The 26,030-nt window shown below is 44.8% G+C and overlaps 2 protein-coding genes across 9 annotated transcripts in view; one reads left to right on the forward strand and one right to left on the reverse strand.

Annotated features, from left to right (window-relative positions):
* Positions 1-968: 968 nt before the first annotated feature.
* Positions 969-13,937, forward strand: CDK1 (cyclin dependent kinase 1). 2 transcript variants are annotated; one of them, XM_083740509.1, is made up of 8 exons: positions 969-1,084; positions 3,606-3,663; positions 5,375-5,531; positions 7,832-7,955; positions 9,967-10,137; positions 11,220-11,383; positions 12,057-12,198; positions 13,612-13,937. In XM_083740509.1, exons 2-8 carry the CDS (start codon positions 3,627-3,629, stop codon positions 13,726-13,728), a joined length of 912 nt encoding a protein of 303 aa, XP_083596635.1. In that variant the 5' UTR covers positions 969-1,084; positions 3,606-3,626; the 3' UTR covers positions 13,729-13,937. The 2 variants fall into 2 exon arrangements, with proteins under 2 accessions (XP_083596635.1, XP_083596634.1); XM_083740508.1 differs by having other exon boundaries at positions 993-1,154.
* A 6,839-nt stretch (positions 13,938-20,776) lies between these two features.
* Positions 20,777-26,030, reverse strand: part of RHOBTB1 (Rho related BTB domain containing 1) — a 59,590-nt gene continuing 54,336 nt past the window's right edge. For all 7 annotated transcript variants that reach the window (XM_083740400.1, XM_083740399.1, XM_083740401.1 and 4 more), the window contains 2 exons: positions 24,213-24,808; positions 20,777-24,071 (listed from right to left, as the gene is read on the reverse strand). In XM_083740400.1, coding sequence (XP_083596526.1) covers positions 24,639-24,808 — 170 coding nt within the window. In that variant the 3' untranslated portion in view covers positions 20,777-24,071; positions 24,213-24,638. The remainder of the gene's footprint in view (positions 24,072-24,212; positions 24,809-26,030) is intronic.

Consider the following 26,030-nt stretch of genomic DNA (forward strand, 5'->3'; position numbering starts at 1 on the left):
GGTTGAGGGTTCAAGCCCTACATTGAGCAAAAAAAACCCCTGCATTGCAGGGGGTTGGACTAGAGGATCCTCATGGTCCCTTCCAACTCTACAGTTCTACGATTCTATAACTGAAATAGAGATACAGGCTTAACTGGAATAGCATGCTAAGCACAAGAACTAACCTTGGCTGGAGCTTGTGGCTGGGGATGAGAGAGCTCAACCAAGGAGCCCCACTTGGATTACTTAGCACAGTGTGTAGCAAAGATGACTGGGGAGCAGCAAGGCAGCTGCAAACTTCTCTCCTGGAGCCCACACTTTCATATGGCCTCACTAACCCAAGGCTTGTCTTAAGAGCAGGGTTTCCAAAACTTGGGCCTGCAGCTGTTTTTGGACTACAATTCCCATCATCCCTGACCACTGGTCCAGCTAGCTAGGGATCATGGGAGTTGTAGGCCAAAAACATCTGGAGAACCGAGGTTGAGGAAGCCTGGACTAAATGACCCTCAGCATCACTTCCAATTCTACAATTCTATGAATGCATTTGGCTTTAAAGTTGCGCAGGCAGAAATTCAGCAGGTGAAGCTTTCCCAAGCAACAGGAGAACTTCACCGATGAATTCGCGCTTGTCGTGGAGCGCAGTTGAAGGTGCATCGGGGAGACCCGTTTAAGACGGGCGGAGCAGGCGGACTCCCGAATTGCGGAAGAAGTCCTCTGCAAAAACAAAAACACAGCTTGTTCCAGAAAGGCTCTTCCAGCCGAAAAGCGAGCCGAAAATGCAAACCTAGAACGCCAAACACCAATTAGACCCGCCCACGTTCGAATTCCTTGGCAATAACAGGCGGCGGCGGGTGGAGGAGAGCACGCTCTGCAGAACCCTTCCGCTCTGGTTGCTGCGCCCGCCCGCTGCGTGGCAACGGGGCCGCTCTTCTGCCCGGCTTTGGCGCCTGCCCTCCGATTGGCCCTTTTGAAAGCAGCAGCGCGGCCCCATTGGCGCGTTGGGAGTCGGCTCAGCGCGGTCGATTTGAATCCGTCTGCGCTCGGCCTCTCTTAAGCAGGCGCTGCTAAGCCGCCGCCTCCGCTTCCTCCGCCGGTTCTTCGGAAGGTGCGTCCTTGTTTTCGCAGGGAGGCGAGGGGAACGGCTGGAAGCAGTGGGGCTGGCCCGGGCGGAGAGGGTAAGGGGGCTGCAGGGGGGACGTGGGGGGGGGAGGGAGAAAGACCGTGGCTGGGATAGACCAGGGCAGGAGGCTGCCGGGATAAGGGGGAGGGGGAGGGCATTAAACCCCACTTTTTAAAATAAATGTGCAGCTCTTGTGTTCCTGTGCATTCTCCCTTCACTGCTCAACACTTCTGCCGGGATGAGTGGGAGAACTTAAAAAAAAAAAAAGCCACAGAAGAAATGTTGCGTTTTCCCCAAACTGCATCCCTTAACTCACTTCCTCTTTTTTAAAAAATTGAAAAGTTTTTATTCTGAAGACTGCAAACTTACCAGCCACTGGGGATTACTTTTGAGCAACCGCGGGGGGCGGAAAGAGTATTTCTGAACTCTTCTTTCTCTCTGATCTAGGTATAGCGGGTTAAAAATCTATTCTATCCTAGTGGGTTGGAGGGGAGACAGCTAGAGGTTTGTTCTTATCTTTCCCACATGTGCTTACGTAATCTCCAAGATCTCTTTCTCCTTAGCCTTTGTAAATCTGCACTTGACTCTCCTGGCCTTAGCATGTGGCCTCCTGTATGAGTAAGCAGACAGTGAGTGCAGCACTTGTGAGCAGGATTGTGGCCTTTTCAGACTGCAGTTTCTGTTGGCTTGCCTATTCTCAGGATCATAGGCCCGGAAAGGAGTTTTCTGGAATGCATTTAAGCAGATGTCACTTTACGGCTTGTGCAATAACTTAATGGGTCTCTCCCACTTGGCGAACACCTAGCAAATAAATGTAATATTAAGAAGTGCAAACTACTGTCTCTCATTCTCTCTATATGTATCTTGCCAAGTTCTAAAACTATATAAACTCCCAATGTGGATATGTAATGATTGCCCTGGTGAATAACTTTTGTCTGGGACTGGAAAGTGGAAGTGCAACCCCCCCCTCCAAAAAAAAATCCTTTAGGACTTCCCAGTGTCCTTTGATACCATTAATCATGGCATCCTTGACTGGCTTTTGTTTAGGGAGGTGGGGACACAATACTGCAATGGTTCTCTTCTTCTGAGATGGTCAGTATCTTTGGTAGCACTAGGTGATTTCTGTTCTGCCTTACTACCTTTGGCTTACGAGGATTCCATCTTATCCCCAATGTGTCATCCATAGGCAGATGACATGCAGCTCTATCTCTTTCGCACTCAAGAAAGTGGTCCTGGCTGACTCCAGCTGCAAAAGCCCAGGCTGCCGAATAGGCCACAGACCATTTTGGCTGTGAGTCCTGCCTTGCAGGCCTTTCTCCACTTGGCCTGAGAAGGCGGGGCCCTGGCTGACTCCAGCTACAAAAGCTGAGGCTGCTGATCAGATTCCTGGATCAGGGTGTCACTTGGGTTCTTGTTGATGTTCACTGATATTTGGTTGTGCTCTTTTAAAAGTTTTATTTTTCTTTCTTGTTTGGGACTACTTTTGTAATTATGTAAATCTTCTCGTTATAAGCTGCTTTGAGCATGGTTTTAACTATGGAAAGGCGACATACAAATAAAATAATGATGATGGTGGTGGTGGTGGATGTGGTAGAACTCCACCTGAGGAACCAGATGTGCAGCTTTGCAGGGCGGGCGTGCTCCTGGATTTGTCACGGTCAGACACAGGTAGCTGTAGTGGCCAGGAGTGTTTTCAGAAGCTCCAGCTTGTATCTCATAAGCAGCCCCTGTTTAGATCAATGATCAGACCTGGCCTTGGTTATCTGGTGACCTGCAAATTAGACTGCTGCATTTTATGAGGAACTGCATCTGAAAATTGTCTGGAAGCTATAGCTGATACAGAATGTTGCAGCCCAAATGTTGGTGGGAGCAAGAAGATCTACATAACTCAAGTTTTCCACTGGTTGGAGTACCTACCCGTTTGCTTCTAGACCCAGATCAATGTGCTGGTCTTAATCTTTAAAACACTAAATTGCTTGGGACTTAGTTATCTTCTATCCTACCTGAGTGCTCTTCTTGAGTGCCTGCTTTTAAGATATGTTAGGCTGGCATGCACAAGAGACAGGGCTTTCTTAATGGTGGTGCTAAAACTCCAGAGCTTGCTTTCAATGACTTCTGCCTTGCCCCTTTGATCCTGACACTTATGTGGGCCCTCTCTATGGCTGCTTGTGTCTCCAGGGCAGCTTTTGGTTAAACCTTTACTTGTCCTTTCTCTGCAAATTCTTAGCCTTTTCAACCCAGACTTGAACTGCTATAGGTCACATTAACTGGAACGAAAGGGAAGGGTGCCTTCTAGCTGACTTCTTTTGCAGGATGGCAGTAATACGGCAAAATACCTTTGCTTTCGCTTAATTACAGCTGTCTGAATTACTGCAGGAAGGAAAAGATCTAAGTGCCCCTGAAAACACACCGAAGTGGCTTTGGAAACCCTTCTCTTTGAAAAAATAAATAAATGCAGGGATGTATCTGTCACTACAACTGCTTGACTCTCCTTGTTCTGTTTCAGGCCTTTTCATATTAAGGAATAATGGACGACTACACGAAAATAGAAAAGATTGGTGAAGGTAGGTAACATTTGATCTATTACATAATATTTCTTTTTCTTGCAAAGAAGGCATCTATATACTTGGAAGCAAGTCTCATTGAGTCAGAGTCATTGATGGCACTTACATGGGTCACGAGAGTCCCCCACTCACTAATAAAATGTAGCACCCCAAAGAACTGCATGGTGTGCTAACCCACATACCTTCCTAGGGATAATCACTGAAAAGCTTGAATTGTGATTCCAAAACTGCTTCCCTCATATTGTATTTGCAGTTGGCACTCATTCATTGCTACTAGTGAATTTATGAAATGGAAAATTTTGTGTGGAGAAATAAACCCTGGAAAATTATCAGCCCCATCTCACTGAGCACCTCACCACTTTCCCTCGGTTGTTGCACATGCACTTGTAAACTGAATGCCCAAATAGGACATAGATGCTTGCTCAGGGCAACGTGCTTCCATCTTTGGGCTAAAAGGCTTTGTATCATATTAAGCCTATGCCCTGGTTGTCACAACATGGTGATCTTAGTGGGGCAGTGTGGGCTCCTGGAGAGGAGCTTTGCTCCTTTACTCCCATGGCATGCTGAGCTAAGCCAGACTTCAGCTTGGGCATCACCTAAACCTTGTGCTTGACCTCTCCTTGAAACCACAAGTCATAGCTAGTAATAAAACTTGGCTACAGTGTGGTTATTGAAGAGAGAGCTCAACCACTAGCCCAGATTCAGTAGATCAGAATCGGCAAGGCACGCTTTTTGACCGGCGTGGGTCCAATTGCGATCACGTGGAGACCTCTGGAAGCCAGGTTGGTGACTGGGGGAAGCAAAATGTCACTTGGAGAAGGATCCTTGAAGCTTGAATTGATTTTATTCTGGATTGTTTTATTTGATGTTTTTATGTGTTGTAAACCGCTTTGAGATTGGTTCTTTAAAATCTAAAGTGGTATAAAAAGGAAATGAATAAAATAATAATACATTCCTTTGTGGCGGCCATAACCCAGGTTTAAGGTGCCATTTGGCAATTAGATTACATACCTGAGTTTCTAACACTGCAGAAGACACTGCTAGCTCAGTGGGAGTTCACACATTTAGGTTGGCTTAATGCAGGGGTCAGCAAGCTTTTTGGGGGGTGGGCCGGTTCACTGCACCACAAACCTCCTGGTGGGCCGTAGTGCGTGTGTGTGTGTGTGCATGCGCACACGGCGGAGGGGGCTTCTCTCTCCCCCAGCCCCTCCCGTCCTCCTGCGTACCTAGGGTGCTGCCAAGAGGCAGAGGCTGGCGACGGCAGCGTCGGAGGAGGAACGAGCAGCCAAAAAGGGTTGCTTTCAAACTACTCGTTCCTCCACTGACAGCCTCTGCTGCTTGCAAGGGCAGGCGCAGGAGCCGCGCTTGCTCTGACGAGGGGCTGCTGGAAATGCGCTCAGCCCAGACCCCTTCCTCCTCTCGGCCATGTGCAGCAGCCGTTCGCCCATTGGCCAGGGCCTCAAACCTTAGCAGGTGATTGGCTAGTGATTTGCTACACTGGGAGGAGGGAGGAAGTTCCAGAACGGTGAGGGGGGGGGGGGAATGTCGGTGGGAAAAAATGGCGCCCACTCCACGAAAAAAATCCCACAGGTTCCCCTCGCCTATCCATGAAACCGGCCATGGGCCTCAAGTTGCCAAGCTCTGGTTTAATCCTCTGGACACAGACACCAGGTTTGCACAATACATTAAACTGGAGCTTTCCCCCCATTAGGCACTTATGGTGTTGTGTATAAAGGCAAACACAAAGCTACAGGCCAAGTGGTGGCCATGAAGAAAATCCGGTTAGAGAACGACGAAGAAGGTGTTCCCAGCACTGCAATCAGAGAGATTTCCTTATTAAAAGAGCTACGTCACCCCAACATAGTCTGGTATGTCTACACCTGTATAACCTGGGTTTCAGCTATAAAATGGGGTTTTTGTCCCTTTTTTTGGCACCCAATGCGTCTGTTGAATTACACCTAAAAATGTGAGGGCGTCTTTCATGTGTGATGATGAGGGAATTGGAGTTGGAAGGTACCCTGAAGGGTCCGGTTGGTGATGAGTTAAGCAGCAGCTGATGGCATGATTGGGCTATGATGCTCACCTGACCTCTTTCTGGCTGCGTTGCTGCATGTTAGAATGGGCCAGCCTGGTTGTAAACACACCGGCAGGAGTGCTGGCTATACAGCCGTGACTCCACTCAAGGGAGGTCGGGTTGAGCAGAGCAGCTTGCTGTCCACTATTGGTCTTTAAGACACATAAGGGTTGGTCCTTTCCAGCTTTTCTTGTGTCCCCGTCCCCTGCCCAACAGACAGACACAAAGCAAGCACTGCGTTTAAGGTTGTGTCCTGTGCAAAAGTGGCTGCTGGTAAGCCCCACTGAACAAACCTGAAATTAAGTTCCCCAGCAAAAGTGCTTAGAGGTGTCCTGAGCTTGTTCTGTTCTACATACATATGATTCGTGTTTCTTTAGGCAGGCTGGATACTTAGTTGCCCTCTATAGACACTTAATGTAATTAGAGTTTACAAACAATCTTATGCACGTGGAGAGGAAGAGCACCCCAGTTTGCATATATTCTGCAGTGTTTCTTGTAGCATGCAATGTGGCATGTGTGGTACCAAAACAAAACGCTTACTAAACAATCAAATGTGAAGCGGTTCCAAGTCCTTGTCTTTCATTGGCAGAATTCAGCATATGCTTAAGTGCCTTTAAGATCAGTGGGACTGAAAGATGCTTAGCTGTGGCTGGACCATGCTCATTTTTTTACATCCTTGGTTATTTCAGCATACTTTTAATAACAGACTCAGACTTTCTCAAGGAAGGCTCCATGCTGCTTCAGAGGGCCTAGTTATTTTGACCTAACTTGGTAGAGCTTCTCTGTTGAACCACCACCAGGAATTAAGGCAGTTTAATTATGAGAAGGTAACTTGAGTGGGTGTTACGCCTAAAGCTGGAGATCTGCCCAAAATTTTGGTTAAATTTAATGCGTATCTGGCTTGAATACAATTAAATTTGTTCAGAAAATCATACACTTAGTTTAAATCCAAAGCTCTTCTGAATTCAACATTTCTAAGCAGTGAAGGAATTCTTTCAACTATACAAATCTTTTTTTGGGGGGATAGAGCATGTTCATATGGATGCATATTTTGCTCTAGGAGGCTTAGTTTGGTCAGAATCAAGTATACACCTCCAAAGTTAATGCTAAATGCGTTACTTCTGGTAAATGAGTCACCATAGCAGCTAGAGGGCTGTGAAAATTTGTGTCCCGGGCTTTTTAGACTCATCTACCCATGTAGATGCGGGTGGCGCTGTGGGTTACACCATAGAGCCTAGCGCTTGCGGATCAGATGTTTGGCAGTTCGAATCCCCGCAACGGGGTGAGCTCCCGTTGCTTGGCCCCAGCTCCTGTCAACCTAGCAGTTTGAAAGCACGTCAAAGTGCAAGTAGATAAATAGGTAATGAAGGTAAACGGCATTTCTGTGCACTGCTCTGGTTTCGCCAGAAGCTGCTTAGTCATGCTGACCACATGACCTGGAAAAACTGTCTGCGGACAAACATTGGCTCCCTCGGCCAGTAAAGCGAGATGAGCGCCGCAACCCCAGAGTCGGCCACGACTGGACCTAACGGTCAGGGGTCCCTTTAACTTTACCTTACTTGTGTATTACCTGAAACCAAAGCAGAACATTGGTTGCCAGATGTGAAATATATTGGCATTTTTCTCAGCTCTCCCACCCCACTACAGAAGCAAGGGCTCATAGTACTAAGCAGAACACTATACCGGGTTGAGTGCCTAAATGTTCACCTTTGAAACAACTATATGCACCCTGGTGAACATATGCTTAAATAACTAAGTGTATTAAGCTAGTTTCATTTAGGCCTCTCTGTTTCACATTAATTTATAATTCTCAGTCATCCGTCATCTTCATAAGATTTATAGCTGTGAGCTTAATGGATCAGGCAGCATGTGTAATTACCATCTTTCACATAGGCATGTATATGCAGTGAACCTGCAGAAACCTTAGCTCGGCATGTTACGATGGCTGATTAGATAGAAGTATAATAAACTATGGGATGTTCGTCCAGTTAGATGAAGGGGCCTTAGTGCTGCGTATAACAAACCCACATTGTATGCTTAGTGAAAAGGTTTGAGCTGCTTTGACTTTCTTAAAAAAAGGAAAATTCTTTTCAGTCTTCAGGATGTGCTTATGCAAGACTCAAGACTTTACCTGATATTTGAATTTCTTTCTATGGATCTCAAGAAATACTTGGACTCCATCCCATCTGGGCAGTACCTAGATCGTATGCTTGTTAAGGTAAGGAAACGATACTGCAAACGGGTAGCTTTTGCCCTACCTGCCCACAGAACCCCGTCTATGTTGATCTGTCTGCCAGAGACTCTTGAGGTGAATTGGAAAGAGTAGGCAAGTTGTGTTTGGCCAATGTTTCTCCATCAACACAGTCCTTGCCATCCAGGATCCTTTTGTAAGCGCTGTGAGGATATCTAGGAACAAAGTGTGAAAATGACTGCTGTGAATTGTTGTGCAGCAAACAGCTACAACAGCCTGGCGTAAGAACTGGTGGCCCACATGGCAGCCAACAGGCAATTCTGAAGCCTGTGTTGACCACGGGTATAGCAGGGCTTTTGTGTTCTCCTGTTCACATCTTAAAGTTTATTCCCCTTGTGCTAATTCAGTGTTCTAGAAGCAAAACAGGGCAGTACAGTGGTACCTTGGTTCTCGAACGGCTTGGCTTCCGAGCAAATCGGCTCCTGAACGCCGCAAACCCAGAAGTAAATGCTTTGGTTTGCAAATGTTTTTTGGAAGCCGAATGTCCGGCACGGCTTCCGACTGAGTGCAGGAAGCTCCTGCAGCCGATCCGAAGCTGCACCTTGGTTTCCGAATGGTTTTGGGAGTTGAACGGACTCCCGGAATGGATTAAGTTCGAGAACCAAGGTACCACTGGAATGGTCTTTTAGGTTGGCTTACTGAATTTTGAAGCTGACCCTTTGTAAGAAGCAGCTTTTCTAGCCATTTTACCTATAAAATCACCCTAGTAAATGATGTGGAGGTGCCACTGCAACATCATATTGAAGTTAAGTGCGTGTGGATCTGCTTGTCACCATTCATTTGTCTTTTGTTTTAGTTAGTGCCATCAGTGTGCATGATGTTTCGGTTTCACAGAATTGTAGAGTTGGAAGGGACCTTGAGGGTCATCTAGTCCAACCCCCTGCAATGCAGGAATCTCAGCTAAAGCATCCGCGACAGATGGCCACCCAGCCACTGCTTAAAAACCTCCAAGGAGAAGCCCCTCGTGGGAGTCTGTTCCACTGTCCAAAGAGCTCCTACTGTCAGGAAAGGTCTACCTGTAGTTTTGTTGGAGTCCTCCATTCTTGTAACATCAGCAAAGATAGGTCCCGAGCCCCGAAAAGCTTGCAAGCTAAAGCTTGATAGTGGATAAGGGGAGCGAGGGATGCATTTTGCAAATGAGGTGTATGTGATTGGACTCACGTAACCTGGATTGCAGACTGCTAGGAACCTAGTGTAAGTGGCTCCATTCTTCTAAAGCAGCCTTTGTCAACCTGTGAGTCCCCAGATGGTGTTGAACTACAACTCCCATCACCCCTAGCTAGCAAGGCCAGAGCTCAGGGATGATGGGAGTTGTAGTCCAACAACATCTGGGGACCCACAGGGTGGGAACCGCTGTAAGGGATGGAAGGTTTTGTAATACCTACTGTATTTTCGCTCTATAGGACACACTTTTCCCCCTCCAAAAATTAAGGGGAAATGTGTGTGCGTCCTATGGAGCGAATGCAGGCTCCTTGGCTTCAGCGATAAAAACACGAAGCCTCCAAGCTGCAGAGGGAGCGCTCCCTCCACACTCCGGAGGCTACACATTGCTTTCACTGAAGCCTGGAGAGCGAGAGGGGTTGGTGCGCACCAACCCCTCTCACTCTCCAGGCTTCAGGGATAGCCGCCTGAAGCCTTTGGAGCGCAGCAGGAACTCACGCTGCGCTCCAAAGGCTTTGGGTTCCTTTTGCTGAAGCCGGGAGAGCTGTGCAGCGCCCCCTCAGCGAAGCAGGAGGAGAAATGAAAGGGGCTCTGTTTCTCCTACCGCTTCGCTGAAGGGGCGCTGAGCAGAGAGGGGGAGAATTTTCTTTTTCTCCCCCTCTAAAACAAGGTGCGTCCTATGGTCAGGTGCGTCCTATAGAGTGAAAAATACGGTATTTTTACCACACCCTTCTTCTTTGGGCAGACAAGAGGTGAAGTGCATGCCCTTCTGAACATGCCGTCTTCCAATGCCAACTCTGTTTTAATATTCTTTCAGAGTTACTTGTACCAAATCTTGCAAGGTATTGTGTTCTGTCACTCGAGGAGAATTTTGCACAGAGACCTGAAGCCTCAGAACTTGTTGATCGATGACAACGGAGTAATTAAACTGGCCGACTTTGGCCTGGCTCGAGCTTTTGGCATCCCCGTGCGGGTCTACACCCATGAGGTAAGGGACCGTGGATCTCTCCGCACCAAATCCTACACTAAAAGGTATAAGCTGTGGATTGTTGAAAGAACCAGTGATTTGGGGTTTAGGCAATAAAAACATGTGTTATAAGATAGCTAATAAAAAGTGGGGGGGGGGGACCAGGAAAGATGGAGTGGGGTGTCAAGAAGAGGAAGAAGAAACTATATATGATGATAAATGCCTTGAAATACCTTTGGATAATTAATTTTAAAAATATATGGAAAAAATAATTCCTACACTGAGGCTAGCAAGTTTTTTTTTCCATTTAATGTTGCTTATTAAGTAGGTTGCTGCATGCTATTAAGCAGAGTCCTGTTGAATCAGACCCAGGTCTGTTCAGGGCTGGGTGACGTCTGGTGTTCGATATCACAATATGTCACCAACTAAACATCATGATATCTCGATATATCATGATATGTATCTGCAGTGGCAGAGGGCAATCCCTGCGGAGGCAGAGGGCCTCACGGCACCTATTCACAGTGGCGGATGACCTCGCCAGGCCTCCCTGCGGCAGCAGAGGACCCCACTGCGCTCTGTGGGTATCCTCGCAGCCGAGGAGGGCCTCACCACACCTTCCCGCAGTTGTGGGGGGCCTTGCTGCGCCTCCCAATGGCAGTTGGGGCTTTTAAGATGTAAGGAAGTAGTAGACTTAATACAAAAAACCAGGGAGCTCATGGAGGAGGTTTTTGCTGGATGCTGTTGCTCTGTGTGACCTCCTTTTTGACAACTATGCAGATAGAATGAGGTTGAGCGTGGAAGAAAGGACTGAGACAATCGGGGCAAGAATTCACCTCGAACAATTAATACACGAACTTCCTTGAGTATATTTGCTTAGAAAATGGGAACTAGAAAACTCTGCGGCTTTTTTTCTTTTTCTTTAAAAAGCGACTTCAGAAACTGGCATGCTGATTCCAGAAATGTCATATGCTGGACAGTGTGGTTGAGTGCAGTAATTCATGCCTAATTGTTCCAAAGCACGTTAAATCCTCCCCCCCCCCCCCCAGCTGCCGGGGGTTTTTTAATTAAAAAAAGCCTTCTAATGCCCACTATTCTTGTGCTAGGTAGTAACTCTGTGGTACAGAGCTCCAGAAGTGCTGCTAGGTTCTGCACGTTATTCCACACCTGTCGATATATGGAGCATAGCGACGATATTTGCTGAAATGGCAACCAAGCAAGCACTCTTCCGTGGAGATTCAGAAATTGATCAGTTGTTCAGGATCTTCAGGTATCTAACTTAAAATGAGAAAAGTTTGCGGTCTTGTTTTCCTTCCGCGGAAATGTTGTATCCCATCGGTCTGATATTGTGAAAATTTAATTTTTTAAAAAAATTATGGTGCAATGAATTGAGGCCTGTGGTTTTCCAGTGTCATAACGGCAAACTGCTACACAAATTGTTCTAATTTGAAACAAAGTACGGTCCTTGCTATATTTGCTTTGAAGCACGTCCCTCTTACTTCAAGGAGACTGGCTTATGATTGGTAAGTATACTCGGGAGTGCAACCTTGATAGCCTGATCCTATGAACAATGTGTATAGGATATCATAAATAGACTGGGAGGTGTTCGGATGTTGTTGTCAGGTGAGGGCATTGCAGCAGTGTATTGTCAGCTATTTCTCTGGCAATTGCTGTTATTTTCTCTTGCATAGCCTTCTTTGTGGTTCAAAAACACAGTGCAGATATCTCTCTTTTGGCAGTACAGTCTTATTGAGGCGCATATATTTAAAAGCCGAGAGTTCCAACACAAAGCTGCATAACGTGTCTCAGTTATGTTGGATTCTGAAGCATCACTGCAGGGATCTTTCAGTAGGTAACACTCCAAGAAGTGTTTGACTGAATCCATTCGAGCAGATTTGCCAAGGATGCTTAATCAACCCCCCTTTTGACTGTTTTCCTTGTAGAGCTTTGGGGACGCCCAACAATGACGTGTGGCCGGAAGTAGAATCCTTGCAGGATTACAAGAACACTTTCCCCAAGTGGAAACCGAGCAGTCTGGCCTCTCTGGTGAAAAACCTGAATGAGGATGGACTAGACCTGCTTTTGGTTAGTGACTGTTTCACTCTCATAAAACTTGTGTATCATTTTTTTAAAAAAATCATTCTGATGCAACATAGACAGTGTTGTACCTTACTGGAAAAATTTTGTTTCCCCTGTGCATAAGCCTGCACAGAGTTCAATCTGTCCAGATGTATGCAGATAAGCTGTTGAATGTTCTTGGGGTTTTGTACATCTATAAAAATACAAGACAGAGAGGCCTGCTGCCGCCTTGGAGCAAAGGCCGACACAGTCCAGCGTTGTACTTGCCACTGGTGCCCACCTGCACACCTTTGGATGCAGGGCGCAAAGGCAAAAACCCTCCCCAGCTGCTATTTATAGGTGTGCTGCCTCTGAACATGGAGGTTCTACTCTACTGCCATGGCTGTCCGCTACTGATGATAAACAAGCTCATGGAGGAGATGTCTAATCTCCCCCCGAAAAGCCATCTGAAACCGTGACCACGGCTGCAATTGTACGGGTTGTGAATGCCGTAAATATAATTGTGTGGAGAAGCACTTGGGGGTCTTTTTTGTTCATCGGTCCTGAACCAACTGCCGCATCAGTTTCAAAGGGTGACCCAGAATTCTAGCGCAGTGACAGAGGAGTCTTTCGCTCTCTTGTCTACATATCCACATTGAGTTTTATAAAAGTCCCCTCTCCACTCCATCCTCACTCCTGGTTTGTACCAGTTACCAAATTGTCACAGGACGATTCCATTCTCGCTGGAGAACCTGCGGAGGTTTACTGGGCAATCTCAACAGGCAGTGGTGGGTTACATTACACGTTGCATCACTCTGTCGCTTTCATAAGGTGTGGGTGCCCAATTCAAGCCATCTCTTCAGAAAAGGAAGAGTGGAGAAGCGTTGGTTGGGTTGGACATGAGCACATTTGAGTGTCTATTTCATAGGTTAGGTCACCTGTGTAGCAGATAGAAGAGGCATGTGAAGAGTGTGCCATAGAGTAATAATATATGAACTGGGGCTCAGGTCAGCAGCCTAAGTTTTTGGGAAGGAAGTGATGATAGGGCTGGGGGCAGGTGAGAACACATCTTTTCCCACCCCAAAGGTTTTGGCCTAGTGTCTAATACTTCTAAAAGAAGAGAAACTTGAATACAGTGGTATCTCAGGTTACATACGCTTCAGGTTACATATGCTTCAGGTTACAGACTCCACTAACCCAGAAATAGTGCTTCAGGTTAAGAACTTTGCTTCAGGATGAGAACAGAAATCGTGCTCTGGCGGCAGCAGGAGGCCCCATTAGCTAAAGTGGTGCTTCAGGTTAAGAACAGTTTCAGGTTAAGAACGGACCTCCAGAACGAATTAAGTACTTAACCCGAGGTACCACTGTACTGTACATTTTGGTCTAAGATTCATCATGGAAAGTCGCCAGTGTGTAACCTGCCTTTGTTTCCGCTTGCAGAAAATGTTGACCTATGATCCAGCAAAAAGGATTTCTGGCCGCGTGGCTCTGAATCATCCTTACTTTGATGACTTGGACAAATCCAAACTACCAGCCAATCGGATCAAGAAATGCTAACTGCCCCTGAAATGTGGTTGAAGCAGAAATACTGAAACTCGTGGTATTTTCCCCCCACTGTCAAAGTTTATTGATATCCCTGTTTTTATATGTGTCTGTCTTGTCCTATTCTAAAACTGTAGCCCTGTCTATAAGAGTGCTTTGGTTTGAATCTTCCTTTAATTGTAAATATTAACCTATTCACTTTCAATAAAGCTGTACACTGCTCAGTGAAGCCCACTATTATATATAAATAATAATAATAATTAATAATAATAATAAACTTTAAATCTGCGTGGGAGCAGAGGAGGTCCCAGTTCTTCAGCATCAACCTCCCAACATAACTAAAGGCATCAAATTTGCACGGTAGTTGCTAAAAAAAGAAATTACGTATCTAAGTTTTGATATGGATTTTGTGAAAGGGATTGCGGCTATTTTAAGAGATTCATCTCCCTCTCTCCCCCCCCCTTCCCACCCGCCACCCCCAGCACTACTCCCTACACCGAAGGCTTCCTCAATACTCTGAAGATGTGGGGAAGGGGCAATAAGGTTGCTGTCACACTGATGGGAGCCTTCACTAGATTAGCAGATTACAATTGGATACAATCCGATGGATAAAAAAAACTGCTAACTAGACAGGGACAGGCTTGATCTCTCTCCCCCCCCCCCCCCCCCGGCATGGTTGGAGAGAACTTAAATGGTTGCAGCCCCTACCCCACCTAGCTGTGAAATCCAACAATTTGCTTACATGGGTTGGAAGTAGGCGTTGCGTAATGGGGGGGGGGATGCGCAGTCGCCCTGTGGGTGTAGCCTGCCCCTCAATGATAGGTATAGCAAATGCGGTATGCACAGAGCACATAGATGCAGCCCATCACACGTCCTCTCTGCCATAATGGCGAGCATTTTGCTAGTAATTAGTGCTGTTTTTCTAGAGAAAGAGGTGCTGGAACTCGCCACAAATTCCTCTTGTAATGGCAATGACACACACCTGGGAGGAAAAAAAGACCTGCTAGTAATGTATGCTTTTCATCTCTTGTGTGAGATTAAATTATCTGGAGCTATAATTAGGGTTCAGGTGCTGCTGTTACAGATGTAGGATTGCAGCCAAGCTACTTACCCAGGATTATGAAATGCATGGGAGTTCTTGGTAGACCTGGTTTGGTTTAGCCATTGGTCAGTTCAACTTGAGCATGCCAGGGGTTTCTTCTCTTCCCAGTCTCTTCTCTGATTTCCCCCCCCCCCCCCAGCAACTTCCCATTTATTATGTGGGTTAGTTAATTTCTCACATGATCTACAGAGGAACTCCCAATTTCTTTTTTTTTAAACGGTGAACCAACGTCTCTTCCTGCCGCCAGGAGGCAGCTTTACCAGGGATGATGGTTACAGGTATGGCTGTTCCTATTTAGATTCTTACAGAACAAAGAATGCCAAAACTGAAGGCTTATGGGTCTTGGCAGATGGCCTTCGTGTGTGAGTGGTGTTTGGGCTATTCAAGCGCTGGGACTTGGGGAACGGAGATCACTGTTGGTACATTTGATGCTCCAGTCTCTTGATCAGGCATAGGCAAACTCGTTCCTCCAGATGTTTTGGGACTACAACTCCCATCATCCCTAACCACAAGTCCTGTTGGCTAGGGATGGTGGGAGTTGTAGTCCCCAAACATCGGAAGAGTCAAGTTTGCCTATGCCTGCTCTTAACCACTGGAGGTGTAGCATTCTACATTGCTGCTAGGCAAAGCAGCATCTGCTGAACATCAGCCTGCCATGTTGCTCTTAACTACAGAAGAGAGAAGGTGGTAACCTTACATGCAACCGCTGCATTTAAACAGTTACAAATGGAGAATTATATGTTGCAGGTCAACAAATGAGTTAGAATTGTAAAGCATAACTATTAATATTTTGGGTTGGGGTGTCATATTGTCCTTGACCACAAGATGCCACTGCAGTATCTAAACATTGATTGTCCAATGGCGATCAAATTTTCCATACGAACCGGGTAGTTTAATAGCACGTATGCCTAAATGGCAAACATGAGCTGGCTTTGTCTCAGATTAGGTGTTATTTTAATGTCTGAATTTCTGGAACTTGTAATTTGGTAAGGCTGCTGGCTCAGTTTATACGTCTACTTGGAATTGTACCAGGAGAGTTTGGTGCCTAAGGCAGAGTAGACCCAATCTGGCGAACTGTGTAGGGAGCTCACCCCCAAGGAACTGGAAGTAGCAGTTTGCTGTGTTCTCTTGGCTAGCAAGAAGACATAAACTTTTGTTTAGAGTTGCTGCCTCAGTCCTGGTTAAAACTATGCTTGCTGAAGTAACTTGGTTGGGAACTAAGTGTTTATGTGCTGCTAATTTCACGCATGGCTATATGGCAGTAACAAACCCTGGCAACATTTATGTTTAAGAAGGGTGGGGCACCTCCAACAGGTCTAGTTAGGCCTAGCAAAGGTCCTGATTTGACCTGTTTCCCACAAGCCAAGCCCATTTGCTGTCTTCAGATGCAGGTAAATGCTTGGTTGCCATGAATTTGAAGTCTGTTTGCATTGGAAACCACTTTCAGTGGGACGTCAAAACTCGTGGCTCTGAGCAGAATTATTGCAAAGGCAATGTGTCTCAGCAACCATCAGGTGATCGGCGCTGGTACATTGCCTTTAAAATTTACTTCGCAAGCGTGTTTTAATGAGACAACTTGTTCCTCATCTTGTGTGACCCTGAGGGTCAGAGAAAAAGAGAGAGTTTGATTCTTTCTTTTTTTAAAACCAAATCCATAAAACATGGTTTGGTAATTAAAATATATCTGTTTAATTGTAAGGGGGTAGCGGTCTACATTGCTGAAGCAGTCCTGGCAGGGCCTGGCCAAAGCAGTGGGTGCACTTTCTCCTTCCTTGACACTTGAGTAAGGACAGAGGCACCAGTTTGCCCCCAAGATGGGGCAGTACGTGTCTTGCATGTGTGTCATCGCACACACAGTGTCACACATCTCTCCCCATACCATGCAAGGCCAGTGCAGCCTTCCCTAATGGGCCCCCTCAACATTGGTGGGGCTGGGCCACCTTCAAACAAATATTGAGGGGTCCTAAGACACCTCTGGCCCCTAGAGTTGGTGCACCTGGTTCAGGATAGGATAGTGACCAGCTTTGTGATGTGAACAGAGGTGACCATTTTAAGGCCTGTAAATGTTGGAGCAGACAGCCTTATTTAAGCTCAGAAGGGATGTAGCTGGTCGTGACCAAACACTTTATATTGCCTGACATTTTCTTCCTGATAGTGCGCGTGCGCGCATATATATATATATATATATATGCATGCACTGAATTTCTCCCAGATCAGCACATTTGAGACAATAAGCTTTTTTCCCCAGCTTGGAGGGGCCTACTTAGGCAGAGGAACAAGAGTAATAAGTGTCGCTCTGTATAATCCTCATTAGCTGCTACAGCTTAGAGAAGGAAATCCTCAGAGGGAATTCAGAATTTCACTTTAAAAAAGAAAGAGGGGAAAGATTTGCTTATGCAATAAAATCCGGCTTGTGCATAATATGACATACACAGAGTTGTGGTTTTTTTTCTTCTTTTAAAAAGGAGAGGAGCTGCAAGAGTTAATCCTCACAAAACAATGCTCAACCTAATAAAACAAAAAGCCTAACCCAAACCATTGGTTGGTGTGTGTGTTTTACTTTTGACATGGTTATAAGGTGCAAAGGAGGTCAAGGACACCAGTATCTATGCAGCAGGCATAAAACTCAGCAGATGCTGCTCGTCTCACTGCAGGTTTACAGGTGCGCAATCTAGGTCAGTTGCTCTGTTTGCTTTTTTTGTGTACACACAACACACACACACTCCTGGCTGGATTAGGACATGGCTAGTGCTTTGGTACCGATATGCCACTTCTACTGTCCATGCAAAGGCTTTAGCCCTTCTTACAGCTATTCATTTCAGTATCTCAAGTGTGTCTTACGTTGCTCAGTTTTATAGAGTGTGTTAGTAAAGCTTGGTGCCACAGAGCATGCCGCAAGTACCCAATGTTTACTTGTGGCAAATAATATGTATGTGTGGCAGTGTTTTACAAAGCATGTCTACCGATTAGAAAAAGTGACAAAATCGCCCAGTCAGTGAAATGTTGACAGAGAACACGCAAGGTGCCCACCCACTGCCACAATGTTTGTAGCTGCAGCTATATACCATACTGCAAGCAATGATCTGACAGGTGTAAAAAGTACAGCCATACCTCGGGTTACAGCCGCTTCAGGTTGCGTTTTTCTCGGTTGCGGACTGCCGAAACCCGGAAGTACTGGAACGGGTTACTTCCGGGTTTCGGTGGTCGCGCAAATGCAGAAGCGCCGAATAGCAACCCGTGTGTGCGCAGTCGGGGGTTGCGAACGCTGCGGAATGCGAATGTGCATCCCACATGGATCATGTTCACAACCTAAGTGTCCACTGTACAATGGTACCTCAGGTTACATACGCTTCAGGTTACAGACTCCGCTAACCCAGAAATAGTGCTTCAGGTTAAGAACTTGATTCAGGATGAGAACAGAAATCGTGCTCCAGCAGCACGGCGGCAGCAGGAGGCCCCATTAGCTAAAGTGGTGCTTCAGGTTAAGAATAGTTTCAGGTTAAGAACGGACCTCCGGAACGAATTAAGTACTTAACCCGAGGTACCACTGTAGTCTTTAGTATCTGAATCTGGATAAATATGGTTCTGAACAGGCAGCTTATCCTATTGCTTGAACAGCTCCGATGGAAAGGCTGGAGGTTGTATGGTGACATAGCTCCCTAGAGAGAGAGCAGCTTTGAAGACCTTGGGGGCAAGTGACTGAATCCAAGCCAAGGTAAAAGCAAGAAGAGCCATAAGCAGGAGCTGTAGGTCAGTTCCCAAAATGAAGTATATGTACTGTGTATGCAATGAATATGCCAAATGACACCAGAGTTGGGGCTGCCCCAAGAGGAAGGACAAAATTCATCTTCCCATCCTTCCATGTACTGACTCCAACCAGGCTGCTGGCTGACTAGATAGCATTCAGCACATATGAGAGCAGTGGTTTAGGGGAAGGCAAAGCAAGACTCCCAATACCTTTTTGCTATTCCCACCCACCCAAATCTTTACTGCTGCTTCATTCTGGTGTAGTCACATGGTGACAACAGCACAACCACACTTTTGCAAAAGCAAAAAAAACAAAACTAACGGGTTTTCTTGTGTGTGTGTGTGTGTGTGTGTGTGTGTGATATACAAGATAGAAGATATACTTGGTTTTAGTAGCTATGATGCTATTGCACCCATAATAAAAGCCTTTATGCACTCACTGCAATATGCTTCCTTCACCTTGTTTCTTATCTGCTTTGGTGAAATTCGTTCCTTTTTCTTTTGTGCTTCATGTTGGACCATTTAACTGGAGCATCATTGACAAGTTTGCCAAGGAATTTGATACTGGTTACCTCACTGTTTAGAAAACAAAATAAATTGTTCTCGTTGCTCAAGGTCCTTAGCAGATCAGTGCTTTAATAATCAAAGACAACCAAGCAGACTCAGAAACCACCATGTTGCCCTAGTGCTGGGTGGTGGCAAGAGTGGTTAAGAACTTGCAGAAACCCATCAGCACTAGGACACCAAGCAGAAACACATCATCATGATAAAACACCTAACTCAGGCAGCATTTGTATGTTCATTCACTTGTTAAAGTGATTGAGAGCTTGGCAGCACTTCCAAAGAAGAGTGGGAGCTTGCTTGTCCTCCATGGTGAAGGAAATTGCAAACACTTCTGTTGCTGAGACACTTAAAAAGAAACCCATTCAATTAGTATTGGACAAGTTTCTATGTGTTCATAAAATAATGGCTGTTAGAAGCTAGCGAATTCACCTTTTCCTCCCCAAAAAGGCATTTTTAAACACATCTTTTGGCGACTTCCTTTATGGCTTGAAATGTAAGGAAGATTAACTTTGGCAATTTAAAAGCCTAGCTGTAAAAATAGAAAAATTGCTGCTATATGGCTGCTATTTTTTAATGGGAGTTCCTACATGATGTTTGAAGAATGTCAGTAAAAAAACAAACACTTTAGAGACAAATACATAGTACGCTATAAAACTGCAACAAACCTGTCTGCTACTAGGAGTGAAATCTGTCCGCTTATCCAAAATGGAGGATGTTTCTTGTTGCTTTCTACTTTGTATCTGCCCATGCATGTCCACACACACAGTCTATAAAAACCACACGCAGCTGTTTTAAAATCAGAGGGAGCATGGAAAGCCATGGGTTTGCATTTTTATAGCAAGAAAAGCTGCCTATTCCTTTTCTCCATCAGTATGCATAATCTTGCAATGTTCTGCATCATGCTGAGGTGCAATTCTGCTGCATCACAGTCAAGCAGTGTTTGTGTGTGTGCATGTGTGTGTCAAGTGTTAACGTGGACAAAATTTTGTCCCGCTTTTCCGCATATTGTGCACAGAGCAAATACACTCGAGAAAGAGGATTGGCCTACCACTCCCCGCTTGTTTCCATGCATGTGGTCAAATGTGAAACCAGTAGGTAGAACCCCATCTCGCCTAAAAGTAGATTTAAAGCAGGCTAGTGCGGTCTTGCTCCTCTGCCTGCTCACCAAATGTAGAATATCTAGGGAACAGGAGGGATCCTACCATTGCCATGTAAGGGTGAAATTGTTAGGTCCTGGAATGATGACAGTGAAGAGGTGGGCATAACCATTCTAGCAAAGTACAGGGGTAAAAAACAACAACCCCACACTGTTGTGAAAGCCAGGCTGGGAGACTGTAGAACTCTACAGTCAGAGCAAAACATCAGGCTGAGTCTGTCTTCTCTCAATAAAGCTTCAAGGACTCAGAGGTTCCCTGAACACAAAGGGACTGATGTTGGTGGGGAGAAAAATTATATAGGGAACAGCAATGGAACAGTTAATTTCACTGGTTCTGAATGAAAAGGATGATGTGCAAACTCTAGCTTGGTGTTCTTCTTCCCTGACCTGTTAAGAATAAACCCGCCCTGAAATATTCAACATGCAATACTTTCTGGCTATATATTTTGGGTTCTTTGTGATGATTTGAAACTAGACCCAATAATCAGGAAACATTTATAGCTAAACAAATTTTTATTGAGGTTGTTTTTTTGTTTGTTTTTTGCAAAATAAAACAAAAAGAACCCCCCCACCAAGATTAAAGGCCAAAGGCAGAATTAAACCAAATGAACCAGCCACTTGGTTACAGTAGCTGATAACTAATACAGCTGGTTATTATTGCATATACCCCTGGTTCATTTATGCACGTCCATGTCAGTTTGGCAAGATTACAATCATAGAGAAGCTTTGGTTTTGTAAAACTTATAGTAATACTTATCAAAACATATAACCTGCTAATATAATTCAGCCTCAATCTACACAGAATGGCACAGACCCATTTGTCTAAATCATGATCTGCCCCCAACCCATGCATATAGCAAATATCAACTGCTGCACAGGGAAGGGGTAGCTAAGCTCCCTCACCTTGTGCCGCCTGTGTACTTTGTCCCTTCTCTCTCTCCATAGGACCTCCCCCCCATCACTGCCTAATATTGGATACAACAGGTTGCCGTTAGGGTACTCCTTTTGCTTTACAAAGGAGGCCCTCACGGACCCAGGCTTAAAATAGCAAGTCTGCTCCTTCCACATGAAATTCGAGCCTCATGAAGGGTGGTTTTGCTAATGATGAACACACTACTGCTGACCATCAGTATATACCATCCACCTTGCAGTCATTTTTCGCTTCATAGCCCTTTATCAGAGTGCAATGATACTCCTTTTGGGTAAATGGAGCTGGTCATTAATTTCTACACTGAAACATGTTTCTTACTGTCCTCGCCAGAGGTTCTACCTTCATCTATCACCCAGAATCTGGATTATTTTGGAAAGTTGGGTGGGCTTTGCCACTTTTCCTGTCCTTAGCAACCTGGTTTGGACTCAAGGTTGGGTTAGTAAGAACAGAAAATGGGACAGCTCTTCTAAAGCGCACGTTGAGGTACCTGCAGGAGAGAACAAAGGAAACCAACAAAATGCAGTTGATAAGCTTGACTGGAGAACTATATGTATAGCACGAATATGCGACTCTTTGTTTTTCCTCTAAAGCTTCTGCCACTGCTCCCACCCCACCCCTGGCCTAAGCACAATGCTCATAGCTCTAACCACAACTATCTTCTGTGGCAAAGTTCAGGGCATGCTAAGATGCCACCTCTGTCCACACTGCCAGCTCATAGTGTTTACTCGCCTCCAGGCTGCAATACTCGCCTCCTAAATATTTCCCTCCCTAATTCTCCATATTAATTGGTGGCCAATGTGGGGGTTAGGAAACTCCCAGCATGCTGCTCTTCCACATGGTTGGAAACAGCTGGGGCACCAAAGCAAAGTCTAGGCTAGGTCTCAAACACTTCACACACAAAATGAAATGCCACCACATAAGATGTAGTAGTGCATTTACTATTGAACATTAGCATCACTGCCAGTGGGGCTATTGCCAAAGATAAGGGAAGGAAAGTGATGGGACAGGCTTCAAACCAAAACTGGTGTGAGTGGAAAACAATTTTAGGAGTCCATCGTTTAGGTGCATAAACCAAGGCAGGTGGGGAGAGGAATCAGTTGCTGGCTGTGAATGTTCCCCTGCTCGAAAGGCAGTCTTTAAAAGCTCTCTTATGCTATCCTTCCCCCAGGTAGCTCAGAGGACAGAGATCATAGAATAATAGGATTGTTTAGTTGAAAGGGACCCTGAGGATCATCTAGTCCAACCCCCTGCAATGCAGCTGTCCTGTACAGGGATCAAACCTGCAACCTTGGTGTTATCAGCACCACACTCTAACCAACTGAGCTATCCAGTTGCTATGCATCCAAATGGAGTGCATGTTGCATTTTATCCCCGCAGCAGCTCTGTAAGGTAGGTTAGGCAGAGAGAGACAGAGAGAGAGAGAGAGAGAGAGAGAGAGATAGCGCGATGGCTGCAAGGTCATAGAAGTAAGCTTCACAGCTGAACAGGGATTTGACCTCAAGCCTCCTAAGTCCAGCACATCACCCATTACACTACACTGGCTCTTTTGGAAAGGAATTATCTAGTTTACTGCTAAGACCTGATGCAGAAAAGCCTCAAAGCGTTGTAAGCTTGGTGTGGGGCTGTGCATGCATTATTAAAACAAAAAAAGGTTTCTGTCATTTCTCTTTTCTCTCTCTCTTTTTTTACTTCATTAGTTCTAGATATAATTTTATTGTATTGTGAAAACTTTTAATAAAAAATTCTGGGGGAAAGGGAGCTTTTCCTGGGATATCTTTTGCAGCATATTTAAAAAGGCAAGACATACTTGTACACCTTACTGACATGACAGCAGCCATGGGTAATGGGCTTCTCCATATAAGCCTGACTGGTGGTGCCTGCAAAAACCCTTCTTTTGTTACAGGCGGCACAGTTGTGGTGTATCCGTCACAGACCTCTGGGGTGCAAACTCTACCCCTGGATGGACCAGCTCAAAGCGCATTGATGCCTGATGATGCACATGGAACATCTTACAGAGGCAAGCAGTTTGCCCACGCTGCCATCATGTCTGTTTCGGTGCTCGGAGATTATTTGGGCCAGAACACCATTGATAGTGAATAGGTGGGTGGGTCGCTCCTATATGAATACAACGGAAGGGATCAACATACCTCCACAGCCCTTACATAACGTGAATATTCAACAAGCAAGCAAACAATTTTAAATATACAGATATTTCTTTAAAAGGCGTAGACAACTATTAAGAAACAAACCAAGTAATTAACTAAAAGTCTTACTGCCTTTAGGTTTAGGTCCCTAGGAAATCTGCAGTGGATAAAGACATAAGCGTAATGAGGTCTTCTAATTATTTTAAAATGGTCCTTTTGAAAATAAAGACATTGAAAGCCATGGAACACATAAAAGAGGAAGTATTAAATTTCACACGGCTGTTGCATTCTTCCCTTACATGGCAAATACTGGAAATACATCGGGTGCAGCTGAAAAGGTAAATTACACTTCATATTCTTCAGCTGGAGAAAAAAAGATATAAATTCTGTATAACTTTGTTGTCACTGGATCATGTTACATCCCATTACTTCAGAAAGAATAAGGATCTAATTGTTGTGAATACATAATGTTTGAAAAGAATTGGGGGGGTGGGGGGTGGGAAGCCAGTTGCCTAGCAAGAGTTGGTTTGTTGCTAGGATGGCAATTTAAGCCAGGGAGGTTTGTCAGAGATGTTCATCATATTTCATTGTACTTGCAAGAGAGGAAACAAAAGAAACATAGTCTAAATCAAAGAGTTCCACAATAACTGTGGTCTGTGAAAGAACAATGCTGAAATAAAGACCTTCACATACATAAAAAAGGTAAAGGTACCCCTGCCCGTTCGGGCCAGTCTTGCCAGACTCTAGGGTTGTGCGCTCATTTCACTCTAGAGGCCGGGAGCCAGCGCTGTCCGCAGACACTTCCGGGTCACGTGGCCAGCGTGACAAGCTGCATCTGGTGAGCCAGCGCAGCACAAAATACTGTCCACTTTGGAGATTGAAATATTAATTGCTGGGATTTGTTGTCGGTTTGTATAAAAAAAGAAAGAAAAAGAAAACCAATACTGATTTTATACAGTATTTTAGCTTATAAACAATAAACAAACAAACGTTTGACATTTTAAGGAGCAGTTTCACACCCACTTCAGGTGAGCTTGTGCTTGTTGACCTTAGAGATGATAAATGCACACAGGTGGAATAAAAACAAGTGCCCCAAACATCTTCTGCACAACCCACCAGAAACTTCGGTGGAAGCACCATTGAAATGAACTCCCATTTACATCAATGGCATCTGGTACAAGAATGGCTCTCAGTGGACTGAGGTGCTCTCCTTCATGATAAGACTTCCTCTAAATAAATGTTCTCCAAGCCGCTCTATTGATAGGTTTGCCTCTCCTTTTCTCAGACAACAACTGTGGAGGAATTCCAGAAGCACCACTTTCGTTTTGAATGATGTTTATTCAGTGCAATGTCTTCTTTTTCTCTTTCCTTTTTAACACGCTGGAAATGATCTTCTTCCTTAAGGTACCATACAGGAGGCCAGCGGTGCCTCTCAAAATATTCCTGATTATCTGTATTAAAAACAGCAACAAAGAAGTCCCCAAATAACTAATGAATTCTGTAACTAGGACAACATTTTAATTCTGCTAATAGTTAGAAATTAGTTTTTATGGCATCAAGACAGTTAAGAAAAGTAGTTACTTAGAGTTATGTTGGATACAACTCAGTATATCCAGGACTGTTACTTCTACATACCAGAATCTGAATTCTTGTGCAAAAATCCAGGAAAATCTCAGGCTTTATTTTTCAAATAAATATGACATGTTTCTAGTTCTCATGGTACATTACTGATAATATGTGTAATTGCAAATCTGTGATGGAGAACTAAGCTCTCCTCTCTCTAGTTTTGCATTTTCAGATAATAAAGAAACTGAAAAAATAGGTATTTGCAAACTGTATTTACAAAACAACATAAAATGCTAGAATACAATAGCTTAAAAATAGAAATTCGAACTCTGCAACGATAAGAGATGCTGCAGAAATAAAAGAAGTACACACACAACAGCAATATATAATAGCTCTGTTCTGATGTCAGACAGATTGTGAGACAAGTCTGATTTTTTAAAAAAATAAATGGTGAATTTTAGCAGCGCAGCAAAAAATAAAAAATCCTCTTAGGAGGTGATACATGGGCTAAGGAACCCATGTGTGAAGTGACACGTGTGAAGAATCTAATGTCAACCTGTGATCCATAACCCCAGATATTACCAGATAAATATAAGGGATTATTGAGCCTATGCATGCATATAATGCTTTGATGTTACATCCAGTAAGTGGAAGTGAGATGGTTCCAGAGGCAGCCACCCCTCAGGGAATGATGGCCAGGTATAATTCTGCTGCCACACTGAATACGCTTCTAGGCAGGTTTCCTGATGTTTAAACAGTACTATCAATATTTATAATGCAAAGTATTAACGATCAAATAAAAAAGAGGAAGTTCAAAACAAATCCAGTGCATATCAATATTTCCGCCCCCCCCCCCCTAGCTAATGGAGGAAAACCAATTCCTTTCAAATCCATAGGCTGGGCTAAGTAGAAAGCAATATTATTCTCATGTAACTACTACTACATGGTGAGGAGAGCAATGCTATCAATGAAATTCACATGCATCTCAATCTCTAGTAAATGGATAGGCAAACTAAGGCCCTGGGGCCAGATCCAGCCCAATCACCTTCTAAATCCGGCCCGCGGATGGTCCGGGAATCAGCGTTTTTTTACATGAGTAGAATGTGT

The sequence above is a fragment of the Podarcis gaigeae genome (assembly GCF_964106915.1).
Source record: "Podarcis gaigeae genome assembly, chromosome: 5".
NCBI lineage: Eukaryota > Metazoa > Chordata > Lepidosauria > Squamata > Lacertidae > Podarcis > Podarcis gaigeae.

What these genes read in the sequence shown, in the direction of transcription:
- CDK1 (XM_083740509.1), top strand. Translation starts at nt 3,627, where the DNA reads ATGGACGACTACACGAAAATAGAAAAGATTGGTGAAG. An exon ending in AATAGAAAAGATTGGTGAAG is followed by an intron (nt 3,664 to 5,374) that starts GTAGGTAACATT and finishes TCCCCCCATTAG; the next exon opens with GCACTTATGGTGTTGTGTAT. An exon ending in CAGTTGTTCAGGATCTTCAG is followed by an intron (nt 11,384 to 12,056) that starts GTATCTAACTTA and finishes TTTTCCTTGTAG; the next exon opens with AGCTTTGGGGACGCCCAACA.